The 25222-nt window shown below is 45.2% G+C and overlaps 1 protein-coding gene across 1 annotated transcript; it reads right to left on the minus strand.

The window, feature by feature from the left end:
- Positions 1-907: 907 nt before the first annotated feature.
- On the minus strand, positions 908-19969 carry FAM174B (family with sequence similarity 174 member B). The gene is made up of 3 exons (XM_070953572.1): positions 19483-19969; positions 3447-3578; positions 908-1308 (listed from the first exon to the last, which is right to left on the minus strand). Exons 1-3 carry the CDS (start codon positions 19836-19838, stop codon positions 1305-1307), a joined length of 492 nt encoding a protein of 163 aa, XP_070809673.1. The 5' UTR covers positions 19839-19969; the 3' UTR covers positions 908-1304.
- Positions 19970-25222: the final 5253 nt, after the last annotated feature.

The following is a 25222-nucleotide window of genomic DNA, read 5'->3' on the forward strand; positions in this document are numbered from 1 at the left end:
CTTTTGTATATTTATACAAAGTCAGCTTATTGCCCCCACAACTGGGTCCTCAATTTACCTACCTTAGAAAGGATGGAAGGCTGAGTCAACCTTGAGCCTTGGCGAGATTCGAACCCTGCAATAATTGCAGGCAGCTGGTCTTAATAACCAGCTTAATAACAGGGTGCCTTAAACCCCTGTACTACCAAGGCTCTTAATATATAATTTGTATATAGATATAATTAAAAGGGGAAAAAAATCCACCCCTAATAAAAGTTCAAACCAAGATGGAATGATTGGCGCCGAAGACACTTGATATGCAGAGGTTCAGCTGTCCTAATTGCCAGTCAGATTAAAAAAAAAAAAAGGAAAGAAAGAAACACACCAACATTTCTTGAGAGAAAACAGGTTGGGAAAGTTTCTGTTGGAGAGAACAGATGGGGACTAGTCTGGCATGAAGGCAAAACGTCTCCTTCCGATTTAGTCATCCGATTGCTAATTGCCTCGAGATGAAAAAAATGATGAGAAGCTATAGAAAGCAAAACAGTGCATATGTAAAAAAAAATCAGTTCTCCCCGCAAGGGTGGGAGGTACAGGGGATTTTTAAAAAAATTCCTTTCTTCTAAAATTGATTACTGAATTTTGCTTTCTCCTGCTATCAGAATTCACCTTCTGGTGGGGGAAAAAAAAATACGAAACTCCCTGTAAAAACTTACTGTAAATTAATACAGCAGCACACCGGTCCTCATGAATACCAAGGCATGAGAGCTATCTACTGAAAGGGTTACCATCAACATTCTCCTCCAACACAAATATGCACGCACAACCTTGCTAAGCAATTTCAGCACAACCGATACGGGTTCCAAGTTGCAAACAAGAAGAGCAAAGATTTTAGCCAACTCAGAACCGATCCCAGAATGCAATCAGAATCCATCTGTCTCCTTTTAATATTTTGAGCAAAGAATGTCTTGGCCGCTTCTGAATCGTCGAATGCTTGTGGCTGACCTCAGTCCTCTAATTTGCTGGTGGCATCTGAAGCTAGGGTAAATCAGAAGGATTGTCTTTCGAATGAAAAAGAAGTTCAGAAAGAAGAAGAGGTCCTTCAGTTCGTCAGGTCATTCATCCAGGAACGTGACAGCCGTATTTATTAGGAACGGGGGGCAAGGGCCAAATGTCAAATCCGACATCCACTCTTTTCTGTTTAAAAGAGTAGTAGATCAAAATGTCATGGTGATTCTCCATCTCTCCATCTCTCCCTTGGTTCCAAAGTTCTTGCATCATTTTCTACATGAGACAACTTTCCCGAAAAGTCCGGTCCAAGGACCTCACCTGAGGAAAACAATGAAAAGAGATACAGCCAAATTAGCATCATTTAGAAGATGCAACAGCATCGAACTAAGAAAGATTTTCAACCTAGAAAGCCACCCATCATAATTAAGAATTAGAACTGAGCTAGAGAGCTCATTTGGGGGATTAGATGGTTCTCCCACGCAAATCCCCTCCAGGGCTAATCCAAACTGCTTTTGTGTCAACTGAATAGAGAGAAAGTCTACTGGGGAACACAGCTAAACTGTTCACACCTAAAGAGAAATACCTTCAACTTTGTATGACTTGCTTGGCTCCAAGCAATTTTTTTTTCCCTGTTCAGGGAGATGGGTTTATTGAGGGGTGAAATCCAGCAGGTTCTGACAGGTTCTGGAGAACCGGTAGCAAAAATTTTGAGTAGTTCGGAGAACCGGTAAATACTACCTTCTGGCTAGTCCCAGAGTGGGGTGAGAATGGAGATTTTGCAATATCCTTCCCCCAGGAGTGGGGAGGGAATGGGGATTTTACAGTATCCTTCCCCTGGAGTGGGGTGGGAACTCTTGCTTAAACTCACCAATTCTTTATATGGGCGTTATATTCCTTCAATATACTCTTCATCTCTCTGTCATGGGAATGGCCATCTGGTGGGTGGACAGCCAAGTAATGCATGCTTCAGATGCTTAGGAAGGTCACCCACTGTCAGACCTTGTGACATGTGGCATATCTCAACGAAGAAACAGCATGGGGCAGATGTGTAAATATGTTCATGTTGCCTTCCTGAATAGAAGTGTTTTTGTTTTTTTCCTCAATGCCTTCATTCCCTGTCTTTCTCCTCTGACAGTCCTCAAGGGAGAGGATATATACGCTTAAAAGCATGCCTTAAAAATACTAAAATTCATAAACAATCAGCAATTCAAAAGTGGCCCAAGATGCAGATTTTTCTTCTGCTCAAAGGGTATGTGTCAACTTCGAAACGGACCAGTCCTGCCACAGGAACCTTGACAGAATGAGGAGCAATGTATAAAATATTCAACAAAACTTTTCTTATGCCTATAAAAGATATAAAGGATATATAAAGAGATCTGGGAATCCTAGTGGACGATCACTTAAATATGAGCCGGTAGTGTGCTGCAGCTACCTGAAAAGATAAATCAAGATTATGTGAAGTGTTAGTACCACTTTATAATGCCCTGGTAAGACCACACTGCTGGAGAAGATTCCTGCGAGTCCCTTGGACTGCAAGGCGATCCAACCGGTCAGTCCTAGAGGAGATCAACCCTGACTGCTCTTTAGAAGGCCAGATGCTGAAGAGGAAACTCAAATACTTTGGCCACCTAATGAGAAGGAAGGACTCACTGGAGAAGAGCCTAATGCTGGGAAAGATTGACGGCAAAAGAAGAAGGGGACGACAGAGAACGAGGTGGCTGGATGGAGTCACTGAAGCAGTAGGCGTGAGCTTATATGGACTCCAGAGGATGGTAGAGAACAGGAGGACCTGGATGAACGTTGTTCATGGGGTCGCGATGGGTTGGACATGACTGCAACTAACAACAATAAAGACCACACTTGGAATATTGCACTCAATTTTGGTCGCCACGATATAAAAAAGATGTTGAGATTCTAAAAAGATTTCAGAGAAAAACAACGAAGATGATTAGGGGCCTTGAAGCTAAAAAATACGAAGAACGGTTGCTGGAATTGGGCATGTCTAGTCTAATGAAAAGAAGGACTGGGTGACATGATAGAAATCTTCCTATATTTGAGGGGCTGCCACAAAGAAGAGGAAGGGTCAACCTATTCTCCAAAGCACCTGAAGGCAGGACAAGAAGCAATGGATGGAAACTTATCAAGGAGAGAATTAACCTAAAAAAGAGAAATTTCGTGGCAGTGAGAACAGTTCATCAGTGGAACGGCTTGCCTTCAGAAGTTGTGAGTGCTCCATCACTGGATGTTCTTTAGAAGAGATTGGACAACCATTTGTCTAGGTTGGTACACATAACTGATCCTACCCTGATGTCCATCATGGGGCCCTTCAGTGGAATCAGATTCAAAGGGCACTTCCTTAATGAAGCTGTGTCTTTCCTTGGGATCATATAATAGCCCCAAAATGAAGCACCCCCAGAAATCTCCAGGCTTGTGTGTCCATCCTTCTTTCTCCTTACCTATATTTTATATCAAACACTGTGGCATCTTCATCTTCATCATCCTCTTCATTTAAGGGAGCCATTTCCACCCGTTCTGCTGGAGTCGTGATAATATCATATTTGCGGGGTTTTTTATTCCTTCTCTTAGACCTAAAACGGGAAGAAGAAAAGATTTTAGATACTGCATGATGCCGATGTCTGTTCAGAAAGATTGCAACCATTTCTTCAATACCACCGAGGCAGGGGTGGGCTGCTGGGGGGTTTGCAGGGGTTCGGGAGAACTTCTAGCTAAGATTCTGTGCAGTTCGGAGAACCGCCAAATCCTACTCCTGGCTGGCCTCGCCCACCCCACCCCACCCCTCCCCTCCCAGGAGTCCCCACATGGCCTGTTTTGGATGCAGGTAAGTGCAGGGCACGCGCGGAAGTCGGGGAGGTGAAAAACAGGCCTACCGGAAGTTCGGGAAGGCCGGAAACAGGCCTCTGGAGCCTAGGGAGGGCAAAAATGTCAGTTTCCCCCCCCTACCGCTGTGGTGCAGAAGGCTGACTAGGCTATGCCCACCATAGCCCTGCCCACCCAGCAACTGGGCAAAGAACCCCTTGCTAAAATTTTTGAAGCCCACCCCTGCACCAAGGTGCTCCAAACTATCAACAACTACTCGGTTAAACATGATACTTGGGGTGGGGCAGGGAGAAGAATCACAGACTTAAACCTTAGGACTTTCTGGCTTAAAACCATATGATTTATTCACTTAAACATTCTGTCCACACCCAAAATAATAAAGAAGAATATTCTCTTCTTTATCAACATATGATCCTAGAAGGGGTCAATCATTTCATTTCCAAGCTGGCAATTCTAAGAAGCTCTCTTAAAACAGCAAGTTGGAACACAAAACATTTGTTGGGTTTGCCCTAACAGACTATTGATAAAGCAGATGGGCTGGTTTTTCCCAACATTATGTAAGCCAAAACTAATCAAAGTTATCCAAGCATGTCGGGTTGTGTGCATGCAACTCCTAAGTTAGATGACTCATTAAATGCATTACAATATCAGCACACAGCCATTGCCCGTTTTACATTCTGTTCTCTAAACAGCCGCTTAAGAGGAATAATATTCCCTTTCCCTCCCATTTCCTTGACATCTAACATCAAAAACGTCATCAAAAAAGCACAACAAAGAATGTTCTTTCTGTGCCAACTCAGAAAGCTCAAACTGCCCAAGGAGCTGCTGATCCAGTTCTACAGAGGAATTATGGAGTCTGTCATCTGCACCTCTATAACTGTCTGGTTCGGTTCTGCAACCCAACAAGACAGACACAGACTTCAGAGGATAATTAGAACTGCAGAAAAAAACAATGGCTACCAACCTGCCTTCCATTGAGGACCTGTATACTGCACGAGTCAAAAAGAGGGCTGTGAAAATATCTACAGACTCCTCGCATCCTGGACACAAACTGTTTCAACTCCTACCCTCAAAATGACGCTATAGAGCACTGCACACCACAACAAATAGACACAAGAACAGTTTTTTCCCGAATGCCATCACTCTGCTAAACAAATAATTCTCGCAACACTGTCAAACTATTCACTAAGTCTGCACTACTATTAATCTTCTCATCGTTCCCACCACCCATCTCCTTCCATCTATGACTGTATGACTGTAACTTTGTTGCTTGTATCCTTACGATTTATATTGATTGTTTCCTAATATGATTTTATTGCTTATTGGTACCCTATGACTATCACTAAGTGTTGTGCCTTATGATTCCTGACTAATGTATCTTTTCTTTTTATGTACACTGAGAGCATATGCACCAAAGACAAACTCCTTGTGTGTCCAATCACACTTGGCCAATAAAAAATTCTATTCTATTCTATTCTATTCTATTCTATTCTATTCTATTCTATTCTATTCTATTCTATTCTACTCTACTCTACTCTACTCTACCCTACTCTACTCTACTCTACTCTACTCTACCTTACTCTACACTACACTACACTACACTACACTCTACTCTCTATTCTATTCTATTCTATTCTATTCTATTCTATTCTATTCTATTCTATTCTATTCTATTCTATTCTGTTCTACACTCTACTCTACATTCTATTCTATTCTATTCTACTCTACTCTACATTCTATTATTCTATTCTATTCTACACTCTACTCTACATTCTATTCTATTCTATTCTATTCTATTCTACTCTACATTCTATTCTATTCTATTCTATTCTATTCTATTCTATTCTATTCTATTCTATTCTATTCTATTCTATTCTATTCTACTCTACATTCTATTCTATTCTATTCTATTCTATTCTATTCTATTCTATTCTATTCTATTCTATTCTATTCTATTCTATTCTATTCTACTGTACATCCAGTATCTGTGGAACAGAATCTCATTCAGTTTAGGAACCCAGCTCTTGGAATTCATGTTTGTGACTATTAAGAATAAAATCTATTTCATGAGACTAATCAAAAGCGTGTGTCTTTATTTTTCTGGAGAATAAAGCCACGATGCTGGGAGAAATATGTATATGTGTTCTGCCCTGTCCGAATCCTGCCCACCCCCCAAAAAAACCCTGGAGCCATCACATTACATCAGTTTAGGAACGAAATTGCCAGTGATTAAACAGCTTGTACTCTGTCGGTTCCACTGTCATTTGAATGAGCTTGTTAGATGCGAACCGCATAATGAGCTATTAAAAACCAAAACATGCTAGCAGGTGTTTAGAAAACGTTCTCAAGATTATGCTATTTATTTCAGAAAACATCCTGGCTTTCTAGTTCAAGTTTCCCCATCAATAACATTAACTAAAATCACCCCTCTGTGCCTTTATTATAGATTTATTTGACATCCGCTCCGTTTTGCATTGTTCTGGCTGACACGTTACAGGCCTCCTTATCACAAAGACCTCGGCTACGTTGAAAGTAGCTTTATAACCTCTTGAAAGAAAACAATGCTTTCTCTACTTGAATCTCCCCCCCGAGGCAGGATCACAAACCCTTTCCTGGTGTGCGGGACCCTCGGTTCTCTCTGAGTTTGGGGGATTTCTTTGTAGATGTTTCAATACCAAACTAGGTAATATCATCAGTGCTGGAAGGGAGTAGGTGGTTGCTCTTATTTTATATGCTAGAGCAGGGGTCAGCAACCTGTGGCTCCAGAGCCACGTGCGGCTCTTTGGGCCCTCTGCTGTGCCTCCCTGTCAAGTGATCCCACCATTGGCTGTCCCCGCCCCTCCCCCTCCCCTCCCAGTCACTCCTCGCCTCTACCTGAGAAGGTAAGGGCGACGGCGGGGAATGGAGAAGCGGCCAGGGCAGAGACAGAGAGATACAGAGAGAGTGGGAGAGAGAGAGAGAGACAGAGAGATACAGAGAGAGAGGGAGAGAGTGGGGGAGAGGGGAGAGAGAGATGTGTTCTGGAAGAACACATCTGGAAGATCTAATGCTGTAGAAGCTGGGCTGGTAGAAACTGGAACTTTCAATCCCTTTGCAGACAATATTAATCTCACGTGCCTTTTTTGTTTAAAGTGGAGATGTGAAAACACTCCTATTGATCTTTTTTATGGACATTATTACTCATGCAACCTTTGTTCTGGGTTTATTTAAACATCTGGCACTTGGCACCTGTGGCTTGCATTCATGAATTTCAAATATTGACTCAACTTAACCTGGGTAGATTTAGCAGTTCTGTACAAGCTTCAAGAAAGTCACCGCCAAGGAATCAGTTGACAATACCCCCTTTTACGTTCACTTTTGAAGGACATGAATCATTTGCTTCTACAAACTAGTTTCTGCAGGTAGTTAAATGCACAGAGCAAGTCCCAAGTTGCCTTTATTTCCTGCCAATTCACTATCATCATCATCCATCATCATCATCATCATCATTTTTTAACGACCCCATAATCCCTTGCAGGGTGGAGTCTGGGCAACTGAATGGAGATGAGTGTTTACTGGCCAGATGCCCTTCCTGTTGCCAGTATGGAGTTTTGTTCAGCAGATACATTCTCAGTGTGCCCAGAGAGAGAAATATCTGCCTCTACCTAGGATCGAACTCACAACCTCCTGATTGTGAGGTGAGAGTTCCCTCTCTAGGCCACCGCACCACATCACCCTGCCAATCCACTAGGGTGGGATTAATATGGTGGGATAGTTACAGTGCACTGGTAAGACCGTACTTGGAATACTGCTTCCAGTTTTGGTCCCCACCAGTGGTGAAATGCAAATTTTTTTACTACCTGTTCTGTGGGCATGGCTTGGTGGGCGTGGTGTGGCTTGGTGGGCATGGCAGGGGACGGATACTGCAAAATCTCCATTCCCACCCCACTCCAGGGGAAGGATGCTGCAAAATCCCCATTCCCCACTCCAGGGGAAGGATGCTGCAAAATCCCCATTCCCTCCCCACTCCAGGGGAAGTATATTGCAAAATCTCCATTCCCACCCCACTCTGGGCCAGCCAGAGGCGGTATTTGCCGGTTCTCTGAATTACTCAAAATTTCCACTACCGGTTCTCCAGAACCTGTCAGAACCTGCTGGATTTCACCCCTGCTCCCTTCCAGTTGTGTTATTTTGTTATTCTGATGGTTTCTGATGGAAGTGAGTTTCCATCTTTCCTAATATCCTTGTTCCTCTGCCTTTAATAGGGTGTGGACGAGTCAGATTCGCTGGGTAAGGAAAGGTTTATCCAAATGCCATTCGGACAGCTTTACTTGCTAAATGCTTGTCTCAGACTTATGTTTTAAGGTGGGGCAAGGTAGCTAGTCAAAAGTTGGAAGGAAGTTGTTTCAAAGAAAACAGTTAGAAGCTCAAACAGAGCTGGGTCTCTTGTTTTAGCCCTATACTTCCACATCTACAGGTTATTCTGTCCCAAGGACTAAAGGAATCCTCCTCCAACTAGCTGGAAACAATGGGGATTGTATCACAGCCACAGGGCAGTTCCTAAAGCTCACCCACCGCCCATTTCCTGTGCTATAAAGGCAAGCAATCCTTTTGGACCAGCCGGCAGAAAAAAACTTGGGAGTATCATGCAACGTGTTTGTCCTGAAGGACACACTCCCACTTGTAAGATAACAAACTTTGGAAGTTGGCCTTCATTGTCAGCTGTAGCATTCACTGCCCAACCCCCCACTGGCCCTGTGCTCTCCCTTTCTTTGTTCTTTGTTCTTTTCTTTCTTTTTTTTAGGTGCTTCCAAGACTAGCACTGAGCCTTAGTTACTTCACCATTTTCGAAAAAAGCCACCTGGGTTTAATTGGGTCTACAGGAATTTTTAGAAATCTTCTTCTTCTTCTTCTTCTTCTTCTTCTTCTTCTTCTTCTTCTTCTTCTTCTTCTTCTTCTTCTTCTTCTTCTTCTTCTTCTCATTCTTCTCCTTCTCTTCTTCTTCTTCTTCTTCTTCTTCTTCTTCTTCTTCTTCTTCTTCTTCTTCTTCCTCTTCTTCTTCTCATTCTTCTCCTTCTCTTCTTCTTCTTCTTCTTCTCCTCCTCTTCTTCCTCTTCTCCTCATTCTTCTCCTTCACCTTCTCCTCCTCCTCATTCTCATTCTTCTCCTTCTCTTCTTCTCCTCCTCCTCCTTAGTTCTTCTCCTCCTTCTTCTCCTCCTCCTCCTCATTCTCTTCCTCCTCATTCTTCTCCTTATCTTCTCTTCCTTCTCCTCATTCTTCTCTTCTCCTCCTCCTTCTCATTCTTCTCCTCCTCCTCCTCGTTCTTCTCCTCCTTCTTGTTCTTCTCTTTTTCTTCTCCTCCTCCTCCTCCTCCCATAAATAAGCCAAACTGCTAGAAAGCCTATGCACATACAGTTGGAATCTTGCCAGTAAGACGAAGACCATGCACTCCAAAGCATGGAAATGGTTTTTTGTTTGCTTCATTTTAAAATGCAATCGAGGCCGTTGGCAGGAAAGCTGTGAACCAACCCTCCGCCACTCCGGCTGCTTGGTGAAGGCACGCCACCGTCACATGGGAAGCAGCTGAGTTTCCTCATCTGATCGTTGGCTTCAACCGGTTAGTTCTGCAGGCTGATCTTGAGTCGGAGATCTATTTTTAGTCAAGCAGCCTAAAGGAGAAAAAGGATCGATGCTCAACCACCCATTCAAGAGCAGATCCAAAAATGAGCATTCTCCCGGAGGCCGGCTGGCAGCAGCATCTCTTGGGGAGATAAAATCTAGAGCTTGAGGTTTGCAGAATGAACCTTCCAGGGGGAGCCCCACGATGCTGAAATTAGTATCCCCTCCCACCTTAATGCAAAGGTTTCTAGGATCCTGAAAATACAGAATGGTGCTAGTTTTTGCCCAGGGACAAAATGAGAACAGATTAACAGATTTGGAAGGGACCTTGTAGGTCATCTAGTCTGACCCCCCACCCAAGCAGGAGACCCTATACCATTTCTGATAGATGGCAGTCCAGCCTCCTCTTGAAAGCCTCCAGTGATGAAGCTCCCACAACTTCTGAAGGCAACTTCTGTTCTATTGGTTGATATTTCCCACTGTCAGGAAATTCCTCCTTAGTTCTAAGTTGCTTCTCTCCTTGATTAGTTTCCACCCTTTGCTTCTTGTTCTACCGTCAGATGCTTTGAAGAATAATTTGACTCCCTCGTCTTTGTGGCAACCCCTGAGATATTGGAAGACTGCTATCATGTCTCCCCTAGTCCTTCTTTTCATTAAACTAGACATAACCAGTTCCTGCAACCGTTCTTCATATGTTTTAGCCTCCAGTCCCCTAATCATCTTTGTTGCTCTTCTCCGCACTCTTTCCAGAGTCTCCACATCTTTTTTTACATCGTGGCGACCAAAACCGGATGCAGTATTTCAAAGTGTGGCCTTGCTTGAAGAAAGGCAGAATATGCTGCTATTACACCATACACAAATAAACAAGCTGCAATATAGGTAGTCCTTAAGTTACAACTATTCCTTTAGCAATTGTTTGAAGTTGCAACAGCCCTGGAAAAAAAAGGTGACTTTCAATTGGTCTTTACACTTATAAACCACAACAACTCCATGGTCAAATGATCAAAATTCAGACACTTGTATGTATAATGGTTGCAGCCGTTCTGGGGTCAGGTGACTATCAGACGGATCACTTCCCAGCTGGCTTCTGACAACAAAGTCAGAAGTGGGGGAAGCTGGATTCACTTAATAACGCCGTACTTCACTTAACAACCTTGGCAAAAGGGTCGTAAAATTGGGCACAACTTACTTAACAACGGCCCTGCTTAGCGGCAGAAACTCTGCTTCCAATTATGGTCACAAGTCAAGGACTATCTGTATTTCAGTTTTCTATGCTTTCTCTCAATCATCCAGGTCACAGTTGTCCCAAAAGTGTTTTTCCAAAAGAAAAGTGGACCTTTGGGGGGGTTTTTTCCTTGAAAACATTTCGCTTCTCATCCGAGAAGCTTCTTCAGTTCTGACTGAAAGTGAAGAAGCTTCTTGGGATGAGAAGCGAAATATTTTCGAGTCAAAAAACCTGAGAAAGTCCAGTTTCCTTTTGGAAAAGCACTTTAGGGACTGTAGTGGAGTAAATGAATAGGGGTTCAGGAGAACCTCCAGCTAAGATTCTGTGCAGTTCGGAGAACCCCCAAATCCCACTCCTGGCTGCCCCACCCCACCCCACCCTGCCCCTCCCAGGAATCCCCACTTGGCCCATTTTGGATGCAGGTAACTGCAGGGCTTGCATAGAGGCTCGGGGAGGGAAAAAAACAGACTTAGCGGAAGTTCAGGAAGGCCAGAAACAGGCCCGTTTCCAACCTCCAGAGGGCCTCCAGAGCCCGGGGAGGCCATTTTTGCCCTCCCGGAGGCTCGAGGAAAGCCTCCGGAAACTGGGGAGGGCAAAAACACCCCACTGCCACGGTGCAGGAGGCCAACTAGGCCACGCCCACCATGGCCACGCCCACCCAGGGAAACCCCTTGCTAAAATTTTTGAAGCCCACCCCTGTATGTGCCCCTCCCTGCCTTTACGGGTCCTCTTCTTTGCTTTTCCCCAAATGGGGGCAAAAGAAAGAAAATTAGGCTAACTCCCTCCAAGAAAAACGTATCTCCTTGCATAACTTGTGGCTGCAGTTCAGCCGTCCGCCTTACGGATGAGCCACCGCAAATTTTATTGGGAAATTGGCAAGAAGCCTTTTCTTTCAAAACGGAACCACAGAGTGCTTGGAGGCCCAGACAGGTTCTTTTTGCAAGAACTTAAGGAACCACGAAGGGATTGTAACAATAATTAGTCATATTAATTCAGGTAATCCTTGATTTATGACCACAATGGAGCCCAAAATTTCTCTCGTTAAGGGAGACAATTGTCCAGCGAGTTTCGACCCATTTTACCACCTTACTGGCCACAAGTGTGTTAAGTGAATCATTGCACTTATTAAATTAGTACCACCGTTGTTAAGTGAATCTGGCTTCCCCATCTGACTTTGCTTGGTCAGAAGGTCGCAGAAGGGGATCACATGACCCTGGGACACTGCAACCGTCATAAATGCGAGTCAGTTGCCGAGCGTCTGAATTTTGACCACGTGTCCATGGGGCTGCTTCAATGGTTGTTAAGTGTGAAAAAGGATCATAAGTCACTTTTTTCAGTGCCGTTGTAACTTTGAATGATCACCCAATGAACTGTTGTAAGTCGAGGACTACTTCTAATTAATTAATAAAAGGAGAAGTCAGCTACAAAGAAAGTAATTTCTCCCCTCTTATACCTCTCTTCTTATATCTAATGCAGGGGCCTGCAATCTTAAACACTCAAAGAGCCATTTGGACCCGTTTCCCACAGAAAAGAAAACACCGGGAGCCACAAAACCTGGGTGGGCGTGGCCAAGTCCACGTCACTCACTTCCACCAGTCACATGACTCCCTCTGTATTTTTCTATGTCTCTCTTTCTCTCCCTCTCTCTGTATCTCTCTGTCTCTGCCCCAGCGCTTCTCCATCACCCGCTGTCACCCTTACCTTTTCAGGCCAGGCGCGGAGTCACTGGGAGAGGAGGGCGAGGGGCGGGTCCAGCCAGTGGTGGGATCACCCAACAGGGAGCCACAGCAGAGGGCCCAAAGAGCCGCATGCGGCTCTGGAGCCGCAGGTTGCTGACACCTGACCTAATGTATGCACAGTCTATGATTTGGGGTAGACATCCTGTGTAAGAATTCTGGGTTTTGTAGTCCCATATGTAAACAACGGCAGTTTATGGGACTACAGAGAGTCATTGATTTACGACCGAAAGGGAGCCTGCCCATTATGGTCATAAGTCATGACGATTGTACCCGCACGAGCGACCCCATTTTACGGCTGTTTTTTAGGTATACCTCCGTCCTAAAAGTAGAACAAAACAAATCAACGCACACATACATCAACAACAACAAAGAACATAGAACAAAGAATAACAGAGTTGGAAGGGATTTTGGAGGTCTTCTATCTACTCCAATCTCCTGATGAAGCCGGAGACTTTATACCATTCTGGACAAAATGGCTGTCCAGCCTTTTCTTAAAAACTTCCAGCGATGGAGAACATTTCACCTTGTCCTTTTTTCCCCCAGAGTCCAGACCAACCTGAGAAGTGAATGAATCAGAACGGGAAAAACAGGTTTGAAGAGATCTATCGAGGCTTTTCAACATGCTTATTTGACTTCTGTAAGGAAGTGCCCAGCTTATTATTGCTCTGGAAAATTTTCTGACCCCGTAAATGCAAAAACCAATTTCCGCTAAAGCTCTCCCCTACCAAAACCTTCTGTTCAGGAAAGAACCTACAAGAGATTTCCAGATATATTTCCAAAAGAGATCACCACAGGCTTCCTGTAAACAAGACATTTAATACCCCAGAAGCCAGCCAACGCTGATGTGACCTTTCCCATTCATTATTACCTCTTCAAGCATCAGAGCCCTACGTCCGTGGTAGCCCACGCGCTTTGCAGGGAGAAAGCCACACAAACAGTTCCTGATTCTAAAACACATTTACACCAGGAAATTAACACCCGGTTACGGAACCAACCCAATTTCTAGAGTTGAACCCCAATTATAAAGCTAATCAAAATATGAATAAAGTAATTGAAACACAAAATAAACTAATCAAAAGCTCCGGATGTTCAGAACTCCTAAGCCTACAAAGGAACAAGCTGCAGCTTGTAATTCACCTGGTTAAGCACGCTGTGTGAACCCTGAAACGTACATATATTGTATAGGTAGTTCTCGACTTACAACCGTTCATTCATACATCTATATCATCGTAGTTAAAATCAGGGGTGAAATCCAGCAGGTTCTGATAGGTTCTGGAGAACCGGTAGTGGAAATTTTGAGTAGTTTGGAGAACCGGCAAATACCACCTTTGGCTGGTCCCAGAGTGGGGAGGGAATGGGGATTTTGCAATATTCTCCCCCCAGGAGTGGGGAGGGAATGGGGATTTTGCAATAGCCTTCCCCCAGGAGTGGGGTGGGAATGGGGATTTTGCAATATTCTCCCCCCAGGAGTGGGGAGGGAATGGGGATTTTGCAATAGCCTCCCCCCCCAGGAGTGGGGTGGGAATGGGGATTTTGCAATATTCCTTCTCCCAGGAGTGGGGTGGGAATGGAGATTTTGCAATATTCCTTCCCTCAGGAGTGGGCTGGGAATGGAGATTTTGCAATATTCCTTCTCCCATGAGTGGGAGGGAATGGGGATTTTGCAGTATCTTTCCCCTGCCACGGCCACCAAGCCACACCCACAGAACCGGTAGTAAAAAAAATTGGATTTCACCACTGGTTAAAATGGCCCTGGAAAAAGTGATTTCCGACCATGGTCACATAATAAAAATTCAGATGCTTGGCAACTGACTCATATTTATGACGGTGATGCCCTTTTGTGACCTTCTGCCAAGCAAAGTCAATGGGGAAACCAGATTTTTTTAGCGACCGCGTTGCTAACTTAACCGCCGCAGTGATTCACTTAACAACTGGGACAAGAAAGGTTGCAAAATGGGGCAAAACTCCGTTAACAAATGTTTCACTTAGCAGCAGAAACGTTGGGCTCAACTGCGGTCGTAAGTCGAGGACAACCTGTATTCCCATTTAAAAGATTCAAGTCAGAACAGCAGTGAAAAATTACTTTGGGGATTTGGGAGCAAATATTGCCAGTCCTGGTTTACACAGCGAACACCTTGCCTGACTTGGAAACTCTTAATATTCTGTTCTTTTAATCATCCCAATTTGGATGAAAATATATATGTAACCCACAATGTAGATGCTTCTAACATATGCCGTGAAAGCTGAAAGCTGGAAGCTGTTAGGCAGCCGATGAGAACAGCCTTTCTCAATTGACACCTTTGCAGATGTGCTGGGATAACAACTCCCGGAATCCCAAACTTTGGTGACAAAGGGATATCGACAACTGCTGTCCCAGCACATCTGGAGACTGACAGATGGCTGAAGGTGGGATTAAGATCAGTGGTGGGTTTCAAAATTTTTTACTACCGGTTCTGTTGGTGTGGCTTGGTGGGCGTGGCTTGGTGGGTGTGGCAGGGGAAGGATACCGCAAAATCCCCATTTCCTCCTGATCAGCTGGGACTCAGGAGGCAGAGAATAGATGGGGGCGGGGCCAGTCAGAATTTTTACTCCCAGTTCTCGGAACTACTCAAAATTTCCGCTACCGGTTCTCCAGAACTGGTCAGAAACTGCTGAAACCCACCTCTGATTAAGACATGCTTTCGTAGAGAGAATTTTTAACACCCTGCTTATACAGGTAGTTCTTGACTTATGGCCGATTGCTAAGTCACCATTCAAACAACAGACACCTCCCCTCTCCAAAAAAAGCTACCTATGACCTGATTTTGAAACTACAATGGCAACACACACCCCTGTGGCCATGGGATCCCATCTTGGGTGCTTGGCAACTGCCTTACCTTTATAGCTATTTTCAAGGTCCTGCAGGCACCTGACTGATTTTTGATGGGTTATTATTATCTTTTATTCATTAAACATGAAACTCAGTCAACTGAACATTTAAAAATGTGTCACAAATACGATTGACGACTTCTTCTTCTTCTTCTTCTTCTTATTATTATTATTATTATTATTATTATTAGCCAATTTCCAGTGTTTGCTTCCATTGTCTGGCAAAATATGCCCCCTGGATAAAATGGGTTTGCTTAGCAACCCCACTCTGTTCGCTTAACAACCGTCACAAAAAGGCATAAAATCAGATGGTGACCTGCTTAATGATTGCAATGACTTATGGCTGTAATGCCAGGCTCAATTACATACTACCTGTATGTGATTCCTTAGATATATATATAAGGAATCACATTCCTTATATACACACAGAGAGATACACACATCTTTAAGTCTGTATTTATTTCTGGCAACTGCTTGCATCAGTCCCTGTAGCTTTTTGGGGGGCAAGATTTTGGAAGTAGCCTTTGCTACTTACGTTGCTTTCTTCTTCCTAGCACAGGGAACTGGTCCAGTGTCACCCAGCTGGCTTTGAGCTGAAGGTGGAACTAGAATTCACTGTCACCTGGTTTCTAGCCTAGTGCCTTAACCACAACACTACGCTGGCTCCAGCTACAAGGGATGAGTTTGTCAGGCAGTTGAATAGAGAAGAGGACTAAAAGCAAGGATTGGCTGATGGCAGACCAATCCTGAACTCAGCACTTGAAAAGTTAATCCTTCTTGCCATTTGCATCACCAACATCTTCCTAGAGCCGTGGTGGCGCAGTGGTTAGAGTGCAGTACTGCAGGCTACTTCTGCTGACTGCCGGCTGCCTGCAATTTGGCAGTTCGAATCTCACCAGGCTCAAGGTTGACTCAGCCTCCCATCCTTCCGAAGTGAGTAAAATGAGGACTTAGATTATTGGGGCAATACGCTGACTCTGTAAACCGCTTAGAGAGGGCTGTAAAGCACTGTGAAGCGGTATATAGGTCTAAGTGCTATTGCTATTGCTCTTCCTTTTCTCATTTCTTCCTTCCTTCCATCCATCCATCCATCCATCAATCCATGGAATGCACTACTGCAGGCTAATTCTGCCTACTGCCAGAAGTTCGGTCCTGATTAGCTCAAGATTGACTCAGCCTCCAATCCTTCTGAGATCGCTAAAATGAGGACCCAGATTATTGGGGCAATACGCTGACTCTGTAAACCGCTTAGAGAGGGCTGTAAAGCACTGTGAAGCGGTATATAGGTCTAAGTGCTATTGCTATTGCTCTTCCTTTTCTCATTTCTTCCTTCCATCCATCCATCCATCCATCCATCCATCAATCCATGGAATGCACTACTGCAGGCTAATTCTGCCTACTGCCAGAAGTTCGGTCCTGATTAGCTCAAGATTGACTCAGCCTCCAATCCTTCTGAGATCGCTAAAATGAGGACCCAGATTATTGGGGCAATACGCTGACTCTGTAAACCGCTTAGAGAGGGCTGTAAAGCACTGTGAAGCGGTATATAGGTCTAAGTGCTATTGCTATTGCTCTTCCTTTTCTCATTTCTTCCTTCCTTCCATCCATCCATCCATCCATCAATCCATGGAATGCACTACTGCAGGCTAATTCTGCCTACTGCCAGAAGTTCGGTCCTGATTAGCTCAAGATTGACTCAGCCTCCAATCCTTCTGAGATCGCTAAAATGAGGACCCAGATTATTGGGGCAATACGCTGACTCTGTAAACCGCTTAGAGAGGGCTGTAAAGCACTGTGAAGCGGTATATAGGTCTAAGTGCTATTGCTATTGCTCTTCCTTTTCTCATTTCTTCCTTCCTTCCATCCATCCATCCATCCATCAATCCATGGAATGCACTACTGCAGGCTAATTCTGCCTACTGCCAGAAGTTCGGTCCTGATTAGCTCAAGATTGACTCAGCCTCCAATCCTTCTGAGATCGCTAAAATGAGGACCCAGATTATTGGGGCAATACGCTGACTCTGTAAACCGCTTAGAGAGGGCTGTAAAGCACTGTGAAGCGGTATATAGGTCTAAGTGCTATTGCTATTGCTATTGCTCTTCCTTTTCTCATTTCTTCCTTCCTTCCATCCATCCATCCATCCATCAATCCATGGAATGCACTACTGCAGGCTAATTCTGCCTACTGCCAGAAGTTCGGTCCTGATTAGCTCAAGATTGACTCAGCCTCCAATCCTTCTGAGATCGCTAAAATGAGGACCCAGATTATTGGGGCAATACGCTGACTCTGTAAACCGCTTAGAGAGCGCTGTAAAGCACTGTGAAGCGGTATATAAGTCTAAATGCTATTGCTATCCATTTACTGCTGATTGCTCAGTTAAGATTAAGCAGCAAAAACCCTGAAGTGGGAAAATATTTCCTCCCCTACAGAAAAATATCCTGTTCAGAGGGGAAGTAAGGAAGTTTCCCACAGTCCTCTCTGAAAAGTCACATTTTTTAATGACTGCTGTGCCTGCGGTGGGGAGGGCCCACAGACTCCATTGCGGTTCATACTCCTGTGCAAAACAGCTCAGTTTTAATTCAGAAAGCTTCAGTTTAAATCTCACCACCTCACTATTAAACTGCTTTCAAGCCTCTTCCTAAGCAAGAAAGGGATCATAATATATAACGTGCCCTTCGCTGGCAAGGTTTCGCCTCCTGAATTTTGCACAGGGGTGGGGAAGCCCTTCTCAAAAGAATCCTTAAGCATTTCCGATTTAGGCCAATGCCAAGAGAACAAAGCAACGTTGAAAAGTCAGGATAGGGAAAGTCATTGGCAAGGATCAGGTTGTCTTCTTAAGCAATTACTCTTTTAGATCCTCAAGCCTCTTATGTCAGGAAGATATACCGGCCTGCCTTAGAAGAAGGCACAGCGTTCTTAGACATCGACAGTTGGGAGCACATGAAGAAAAAATAATTCCCCTTATCATTCCTTACAGCCCAGATTGGCCTAAAATGCAAACAGGCAGGCTGAGAATATTCAGACCTTGTGGGTTGGAAAACACAAACTGGGTTTAGCCCAGGGGTGAAATCCTTTTTTTTTTTTACTACCGGTTCTGTGGGCATGGTTTGGTGGGCATGGCGTGGCTTGGTGGGCGTGGCAGGGGAAGGATACTGCAAAATCTCCATTCCCACCCCACTCCAGGTGAAGGATACTGCAAAATCTCCATTCCCACCCCACTCCTGGGGGAAGGATACTGCAAAATCCCCACTCCCTCCCCACTCCTGGGGGAAGGATACTGCAAAATCCCCATTCCCTCCCCACTCCTGGGGGAAGGATATTGCAAAATCTCCATTCCCACCCCACTCCAGGGAGAAGGATACTGCAAAATCCCCATTCCCTCCCCACTCCTGGGGGAAGGATATTGCAAAATCTCCATTCCCTCCCCACTCTGGGGCCAGCCAGAGGTGATATTTGCCGGTTCTCCGAACTGCTCAAACTTTCCGCTACCGGTTCTCCAGAACCTGTCAGAACCTGCTGGATTCCACCCCTGGTTTAGCCCCTTATTTCTCCACCCGAAAGGCAGAGGTAACCTCCTGGCCTACCTTGTCAGATTGTGGTGGGGGGGGGTTAGGAAGGGAAGGGGTGGGCGGCATTTGTAACCCACCCACCCACCCACCACAAGCAGGGTAGAAATACACCTTCCCTTCACCTACCCCCCTTTTATTTATTTATTTATTTAATTTGACTTATATGCCGCCCTTCTCCGGAGACTCAGGGCGGCTTACAATGCGCTCAGCAATAGCCTTCATCCTTTTGTATATTTATACAAAGTCAGTTTATTGCCCCCACAATCTGGGTCCTCAATTTACCTACCTTAGAAAGGATGGAAGGCTGAGTCAACCTTGAGCCTGGTGAGATTCGAACCTGCAGTAACTGCAGGCATCTGGTCTTAATATTGCTGAGCACATTGTAAGCCGCCCTGAGTCTTCGGAGAAGGGCGGCATATAAATCAAATTAAAAAAAATAATAATAATAATCAGCTTAATAACAGAGTGCCTTAGACCACTGTACTACCAAGGCTCTTTTTGCGCAGGAAGAGCTGCCAAAGGAGCCGGGTGGGTTAGAGGGCTGGGTGGGGGGGGGGGGGGACGGACGGACAGGGCTTTAGGGGTCCAGGAGCGAAGGGTTTGGTGGGCGGTGGGGAAGTGTGGGACCCTCCCGCCCCTTCCTCCCACCGCACCTGAGGACGCGGAACAGCAGGCAGGCCATCAGGCAGGCGCTGGCCGCGCAGGCTCCGATGACAGCGGCCTTGAGCGCCGGCAGATCGCGCAGCATCGCCAGGACCGGGTTGCGCTGGGCACCACCACCACCGCCGCTGCTGTGATTCCCGGCGGAGGGCGGCGGCGGCGGAGGAGGAGGCAGCGAAGCAATGACTTTCTGGGGATCGCGGGAGTCGCCCTTGCCCGGGTTGCCGCCGCCGCTGCTGCTGCTGGCGTTGTTGACCAGAGGGAGGGAGGCGGTCGGCGCCGGTGCCAGGGCGAGCAAGGCGGCGGACAGGATGGCAAGCAGGAGGCAGGCTCGCTCCGCCGGCCGCATGGTGCCAGGGCAGGGCAGGGCTGGCGGGCGCGCAGGCGAGAGAGAGGATCGCGCGGGGCTCCTTCTCTGGGGTTGCTCGCTCGCTCGCTCGCCCACCTGGCGCTTCCCCGCTTCGGTCTCTCCTGCGCTCCCAGCCGGATCAGCTGAGCGAGCGAGCGAGAAACGGGGGAGGAGCTGAGCTGGCAGCGCTGGGGAAGGGAAGGGAAGGAAGGGAAGGGAGAGGGAGGGAACGGTGGGTAGGCAGCAGCTGGCCCCGAGGCCGGGCCACGGCAGCAGGGAGGCCGGCGTGCGACAGCTGCTCCGAAGGGAGCGCCTACCTAGCCTCTGGGCCCGGCCAGGAAAGCCTTCGCGCTGCCCCTAAAGGAGGAGATTCGTAGCTCGGGGTTGGAAGGAGCGCTCCTGGGCGCCGGGGGTCTCTTGCGGAGGGACCCCGCGGCTTCTGACGAGGTCGCTTAGCGTGGGTAATGAGAGGCCTGCGAGAAAAGAAGCCAGCATCCAAGACCCCGCAGTCTTCCTCCTCCCTTCCACCCTGCAAACCTCGCTCCCTTCTGCCACTGATGGTGTTACCTAGGGTGGGTAATGAAACGTCTGCAAGAACACAAGCAAGCTCAGAGAGGCCCAAGGATCTCACAGTTGGCCTCCTCCTCCTCCTCTCTTCTTCTTTTTCTCCTCCTCTTCCTCCTCCTCTCTTCTTCTTCTTCTTCTTCTTCTTCTTCTTCTTCTTCTTCTTCTTCTTCTTCTTCTTCTTCTTCTTCTTCTTCTTCTTCTTCTTCTTCTTCTTCTCCTTCTTCTTCTTCTTCTTCCTCCTCCTCCTCCCCTCCTCTCTTCTTCTTCCTCCTCCTCCTCCCTTCCACCCCAAAACCTCACTCCCTTCTACCACTGATGATGTTACCTAGTGTGGGTAATGAAACATCTGCAAGAAAACATTGTTAAGTGAATCACTGCAGTTGTTAATTGAGCAACCCGGTCGTTAAGTGAATCTGGCTTCCCCATGGACTTGGCTTGTCAGCAGGTCGCAAAGGGGGATCATGTGGCCCAGAGACAGTGCAACCAAGGAGCTAAGAACGGTGCACTTGTGCCATTTATTAAAGAAAAGCTGGAAGGGTGGCAGAATTAAATATTTTAAGAGGATGGCAAGCACCCAGACAAGAAGGGGCCTGGTGGCTCAGCAGACTGGTAGCATTGTTATTAACACCAGCTGTCTGCAATTACTGTAAATTCAAATCTCGCCAGGCTCAAGGTTGACTCAGCCTTCCATCCTTTCTAAGGTAGGTTAAATGAGGACCCAGTTTGTGGGGTCAATAAGCTGACTTTGTATAAAATATACAAAAGAATGAAGGCTATTGCTTAACGCACTGTAAGCTGCCCTGAGTCTCCGGAGAAGGGCGGCATATAAATCAAATTTTAAAAAAAAGAAAAGAAAAGAAACCAGGAGCCTCACCAGGTCTCAGGAAATAGCCAAGGATGGGCAAACCAACTTTTGTTGGGTAAATCACAGCTGGCTGGGTTTGAATAATACATGAAGTCAAAGCCAAATCCTTTGATCTCTGACCCAGTCTCTGTTCCTCTTGGGATAATCATTTTACAATCCACTTGGAAGACTTTAAGTCTGGAAAGGGGAGAAAAGGAATCCATAGATCACAGAATAACAAGGTTGGAAGGGACCTTGGAGGTCTTCTAGTCCAACCCCTGCTCAAGCAAGAAACATTATATCATCTCGGATAAATGGTGGTCTAATCTTTTCTTGAATATCTCCAGAGATGGAGCACCCACAACTGTGGGAGGCAAGCCATTCTATTGATTAATTGTTCTCAGTGTCAGGAAATTTTATCTGAATTCTAAATTGGATCTCTCCATGATAAGTTTCCATCCATTGCTTCTTATCCTGGCCTCTGGTGTTTTGGAGAATAAGTTGACCCCCTCTTCTTTGTGGCAACTTCTTCAAGTACAGTACTAGAACACTGCTATCATGTAATTCAATCTTCTCTTTGTTGGATTAGACTAGGAGTCGGCAACCTTAAACACTCAAAGAGCCACAAAGGTCCTAAATGGAAGTCCCTGTTCAATTCTTGAGCCGACCGGAAGTCTGGTTCCCCCATCATAGTCTCCTCGTAGCACGGCGTCCTTTTTCCTCTGCCGACTGGAAGTCGGTTTTCCTACCATAGAGCCTCCTCCTAGCGCAGCATCCTTTTTCCTCTACCTGTCCTAACCGAAAGCCCTATCAATTGTGGAGCCGACCAGCAACAGGGAGCCACAGCAGTGGGATGAAAAAGCCACATGCGGCTCCAGAGCCAACAGGTTGCTGACTCCTGGATTAGATGTACAGTATCTAGTTCCTTCAACCGTTCATCCTACAATTTAGCCCTCAGACCCCTGATCATCATTTTTTTTTAATTAAATTTTATTAACATAAACAAACGTAAAACACAAATACATGTAAACACTTATACATTAACAAAAAGTCAATCGACTAACTTCTAGAAAACCTTCGCATCGGTGATTAATGTCCATTTAACCAATTTTCCTTAATCATACTATTTACAAATTTACTTGCTTATACCTTAATACATTCATAGAAGTTCAGCAGTATCTTTCTAAAATCATATTAACCATTTATTTATACAATCCTACGGCTCATCTCATGTATCTATTTCTGCAATTCTTGAGTTATGTTCTCCTAGTGTCCTATGTTGTTGGCCCTATCCTTCCTTCTAACCATGTGTACCATTTTTGCCAAACTAAATAAAAGTCAGTGTTCTCTTTATCTTGGAGCTCTTTTGTGAGCCTATCCATCTCTGCGCATTCATTTATTTTTGTTATTATTTTTTCTTCTGTTGGTATTATCTCGGATTTCCAATTCTGGGCGTACACTATACGTGCCACTGTCAATATGTGGATGGTAAGATATTTTATCTCCTTGGTACACTGTGGTGTAGTCATTCCAAATAGAAAAAATTCTGGTTTCATTTCTACACTTTGCCTCGTTGTTTCTTCAATTATTCTTTTAATCTCTTGCCAGTAGTGTTGTGCCTTCCTGCAAGACCACCAGAGATGGTAATATGTCCCCATTTGTGTCTTGCACTTCCAACACATTGGTGATGTGTTTGGAAACATTTTAGCCAAACGTGCCAGAGGAAGGTGCCATCTATAAAATATCTTGTATAAATTTTCTTTGTATGGAATCGACAGTATCATCTTATAATTTTCTGCCCATAGCTTGTCCCATCTGTCCAACTCTATATTGTGACCTATATTTCTTGCCCAGCTTACCATGTTTTCTTTCACTGTTTCCTCCTCTAATTTATACCTTATTAAATATCCATAATCCAGACCCCTGATCATCTTTGTTGCTCTTCTCTGCCCTTTTTCTAGGATTCTCAACATTTTTGGGCTTATTGTGGTGACCAGACTGCAGGCCACTTCTGCTGACTGCTAGATTCCTGCAGTTTGGGTAGTTTGATTCTCACCGGCTCAAGGTTGACTCAGCCTTCCATCCTTCCAAGGTGGGTAAAATGAGGACCCGGATTGTAGGGGGCCAGATGCTGACTCTGTAAACTGCTTAGAGAGGACTGTATAACACTTTGAAGTGGTATATAAGTCTGAGCACTATTACTATTGCAGATGAACTCTGCCCACTGCCAGGAGTAGGATCCTGACCGGCTCAAGGTTGACTCAGCCTTCCATCCTTCCGAAATGGGGAAAATGAGGACCTAGATTGTTGGGGAAAATATGCTGACTCTGTAAACCACTTAGAGAGGGCTGTAAAGCACTGTGAAGTGATATATAAATCTAAGTATTATTTCTTTTGCAGATTAGCAATAATCTCTGCCCACTGCCAGGAGTTCGATCCTGACTGGCTCAAGGTTGATTCAGCCTTCCATCCTTCTAAGTTGGATAAAATGAGGACCCAGATTGTTGTTGGGGGCAAGATGCTGACTCTGTAAAACTGCTTAGAGAGGACTGTAAAACACTGTGAAGCGGTATATAAGTCTAAATACTATTGCTATTGCAGATTAACTCTGCCCACTGCCAGGAACAGGATCCTGACTGGCTCAAGGTTGATTCAGCCTTCCATCCATCCGAGATGGGTAAAATGAGGACCTAAATTGTTGGGGGAAATACGCTGACTCTGTAAACTACTTAGAGAGAGCTATAAAGCCCCATGAAGTGGTATATAAGTCTAAGTGCTATTGCTGTTATTCCCAGTGTGTCCTTTTTAGTCATCGTTCAAAATTACCCAACTCTAAAACCTCGGAAGAAGGTTCCCCTCCAGTGCTTGCCTCATCACTCATGCCTAAAATGGAGAACGGGGGGGAAAAAAACGCTTGACAAATTATGTGTGTCACATTGTTCTTTATTAGGACTGGATGCCCAGCCAAGTTCTCAGACTGGTTCTCCTGCTTTCTGCTTTCCAATTTCAACAAAAGATGCATGATGTTCCTGCAGGGACTAATCTTGCCCTGTAAGTGATACAATGGGAGCTTTTCCATCACCTGGCTCACAGGTGAGCCGATCTGCCGATCTGCCCACATTCAGTCATTCATTTCTTTCCCTGCCCCCAAAGTTTCAATAACAGAGGAATTCAGTCAAGATCAAGTGAGGTACTTATACCACTCTATAAAGCCCTAGTAAGACCACACCAAGAGTACTGCATCCTGTTTTGGTCACTATACTATAAACAAGATCTTGAGACTCTAGAAAGAGTGCAGAGAAGAGCAACCAGAATGATTAGGGGACTGGAGACTAAAATATATGAAGAACGGTTGCAGAAACTGGGCATGGCTAGTCTAGTGAAGAGAAGGACCAGGGGAGACATGATAGCAGTCTTCCAATATTTGAGGGACTGCCACAGAGAGGAGGGGGTCAACCTATTCTCCAAAGCACCTGAAGGCCAGAGAAGGAATAATGGATGGAAACTGACCAAGGAGAGATTCAACCTGGAAATGAGGAGAAATTTTCTGACAGTGAGAACAATCAACCCATGGAACAGAAGTTGCCTTCAGAAGTTGTGGGAGCTTCATCCCTGGAAGCTTTCAAGATGAAACTGGACTGCCATCTGTCATAAATGGTGTAAGGTCTGCTTGGGCGGGGGGTTGGACTAAATGACCTACAAAGTCCCTTCCAACTCTGTTATTCTGTTCTATTCTGTTTCCAGCTATGCTGTTGTCCATTGTTGGTCCAGTCAGTTGAATCTTTGGTGACATTCATTAAAGGTTGAGCCCAGAAAACAAGGTAAGGCAAGAACAGAACCAGCTAAAGGTAATCCTTGACTTATAACCATTTGTTAAGTGACAGTTCAAAGTTAACAATGGCATTGGAAAATAATGGCTTACAACCCAGTCCTCACCCTTAAAACCATCACAGCATCCTCACAGTCACGGGAT

This window comes from Pituophis catenifer, unplaced genomic scaffold, assembly GCF_029215685.1.
Source record: "Pituophis catenifer annectens isolate HBS135680 unplaced genomic scaffold, rPitCat1.0.hap2 SCAF_14, whole genome shotgun sequence".
Taxonomy (NCBI): domain Eukaryota; kingdom Metazoa; phylum Chordata; class Lepidosauria; order Squamata; family Colubridae; genus Pituophis; species Pituophis catenifer.

Bases quoted from the DNA above. Each gene is read 5' to 3' on its own strand.
- FAM174B (XM_070953572.1), bottom strand. From the start codon at position 19,838: ATGCGGCCGGCGGAGCGAGCCTGCCTCCTGCTTGCCATCCTGTCCGCC. The intron at 3,579-19,482 runs GTGCGGTGGGAG...TTCCCGTTTTAG, and splicing joins CTGCTGTTCCGCGTCCTCAG to GTCTAAGAGAAGGAATAAAA.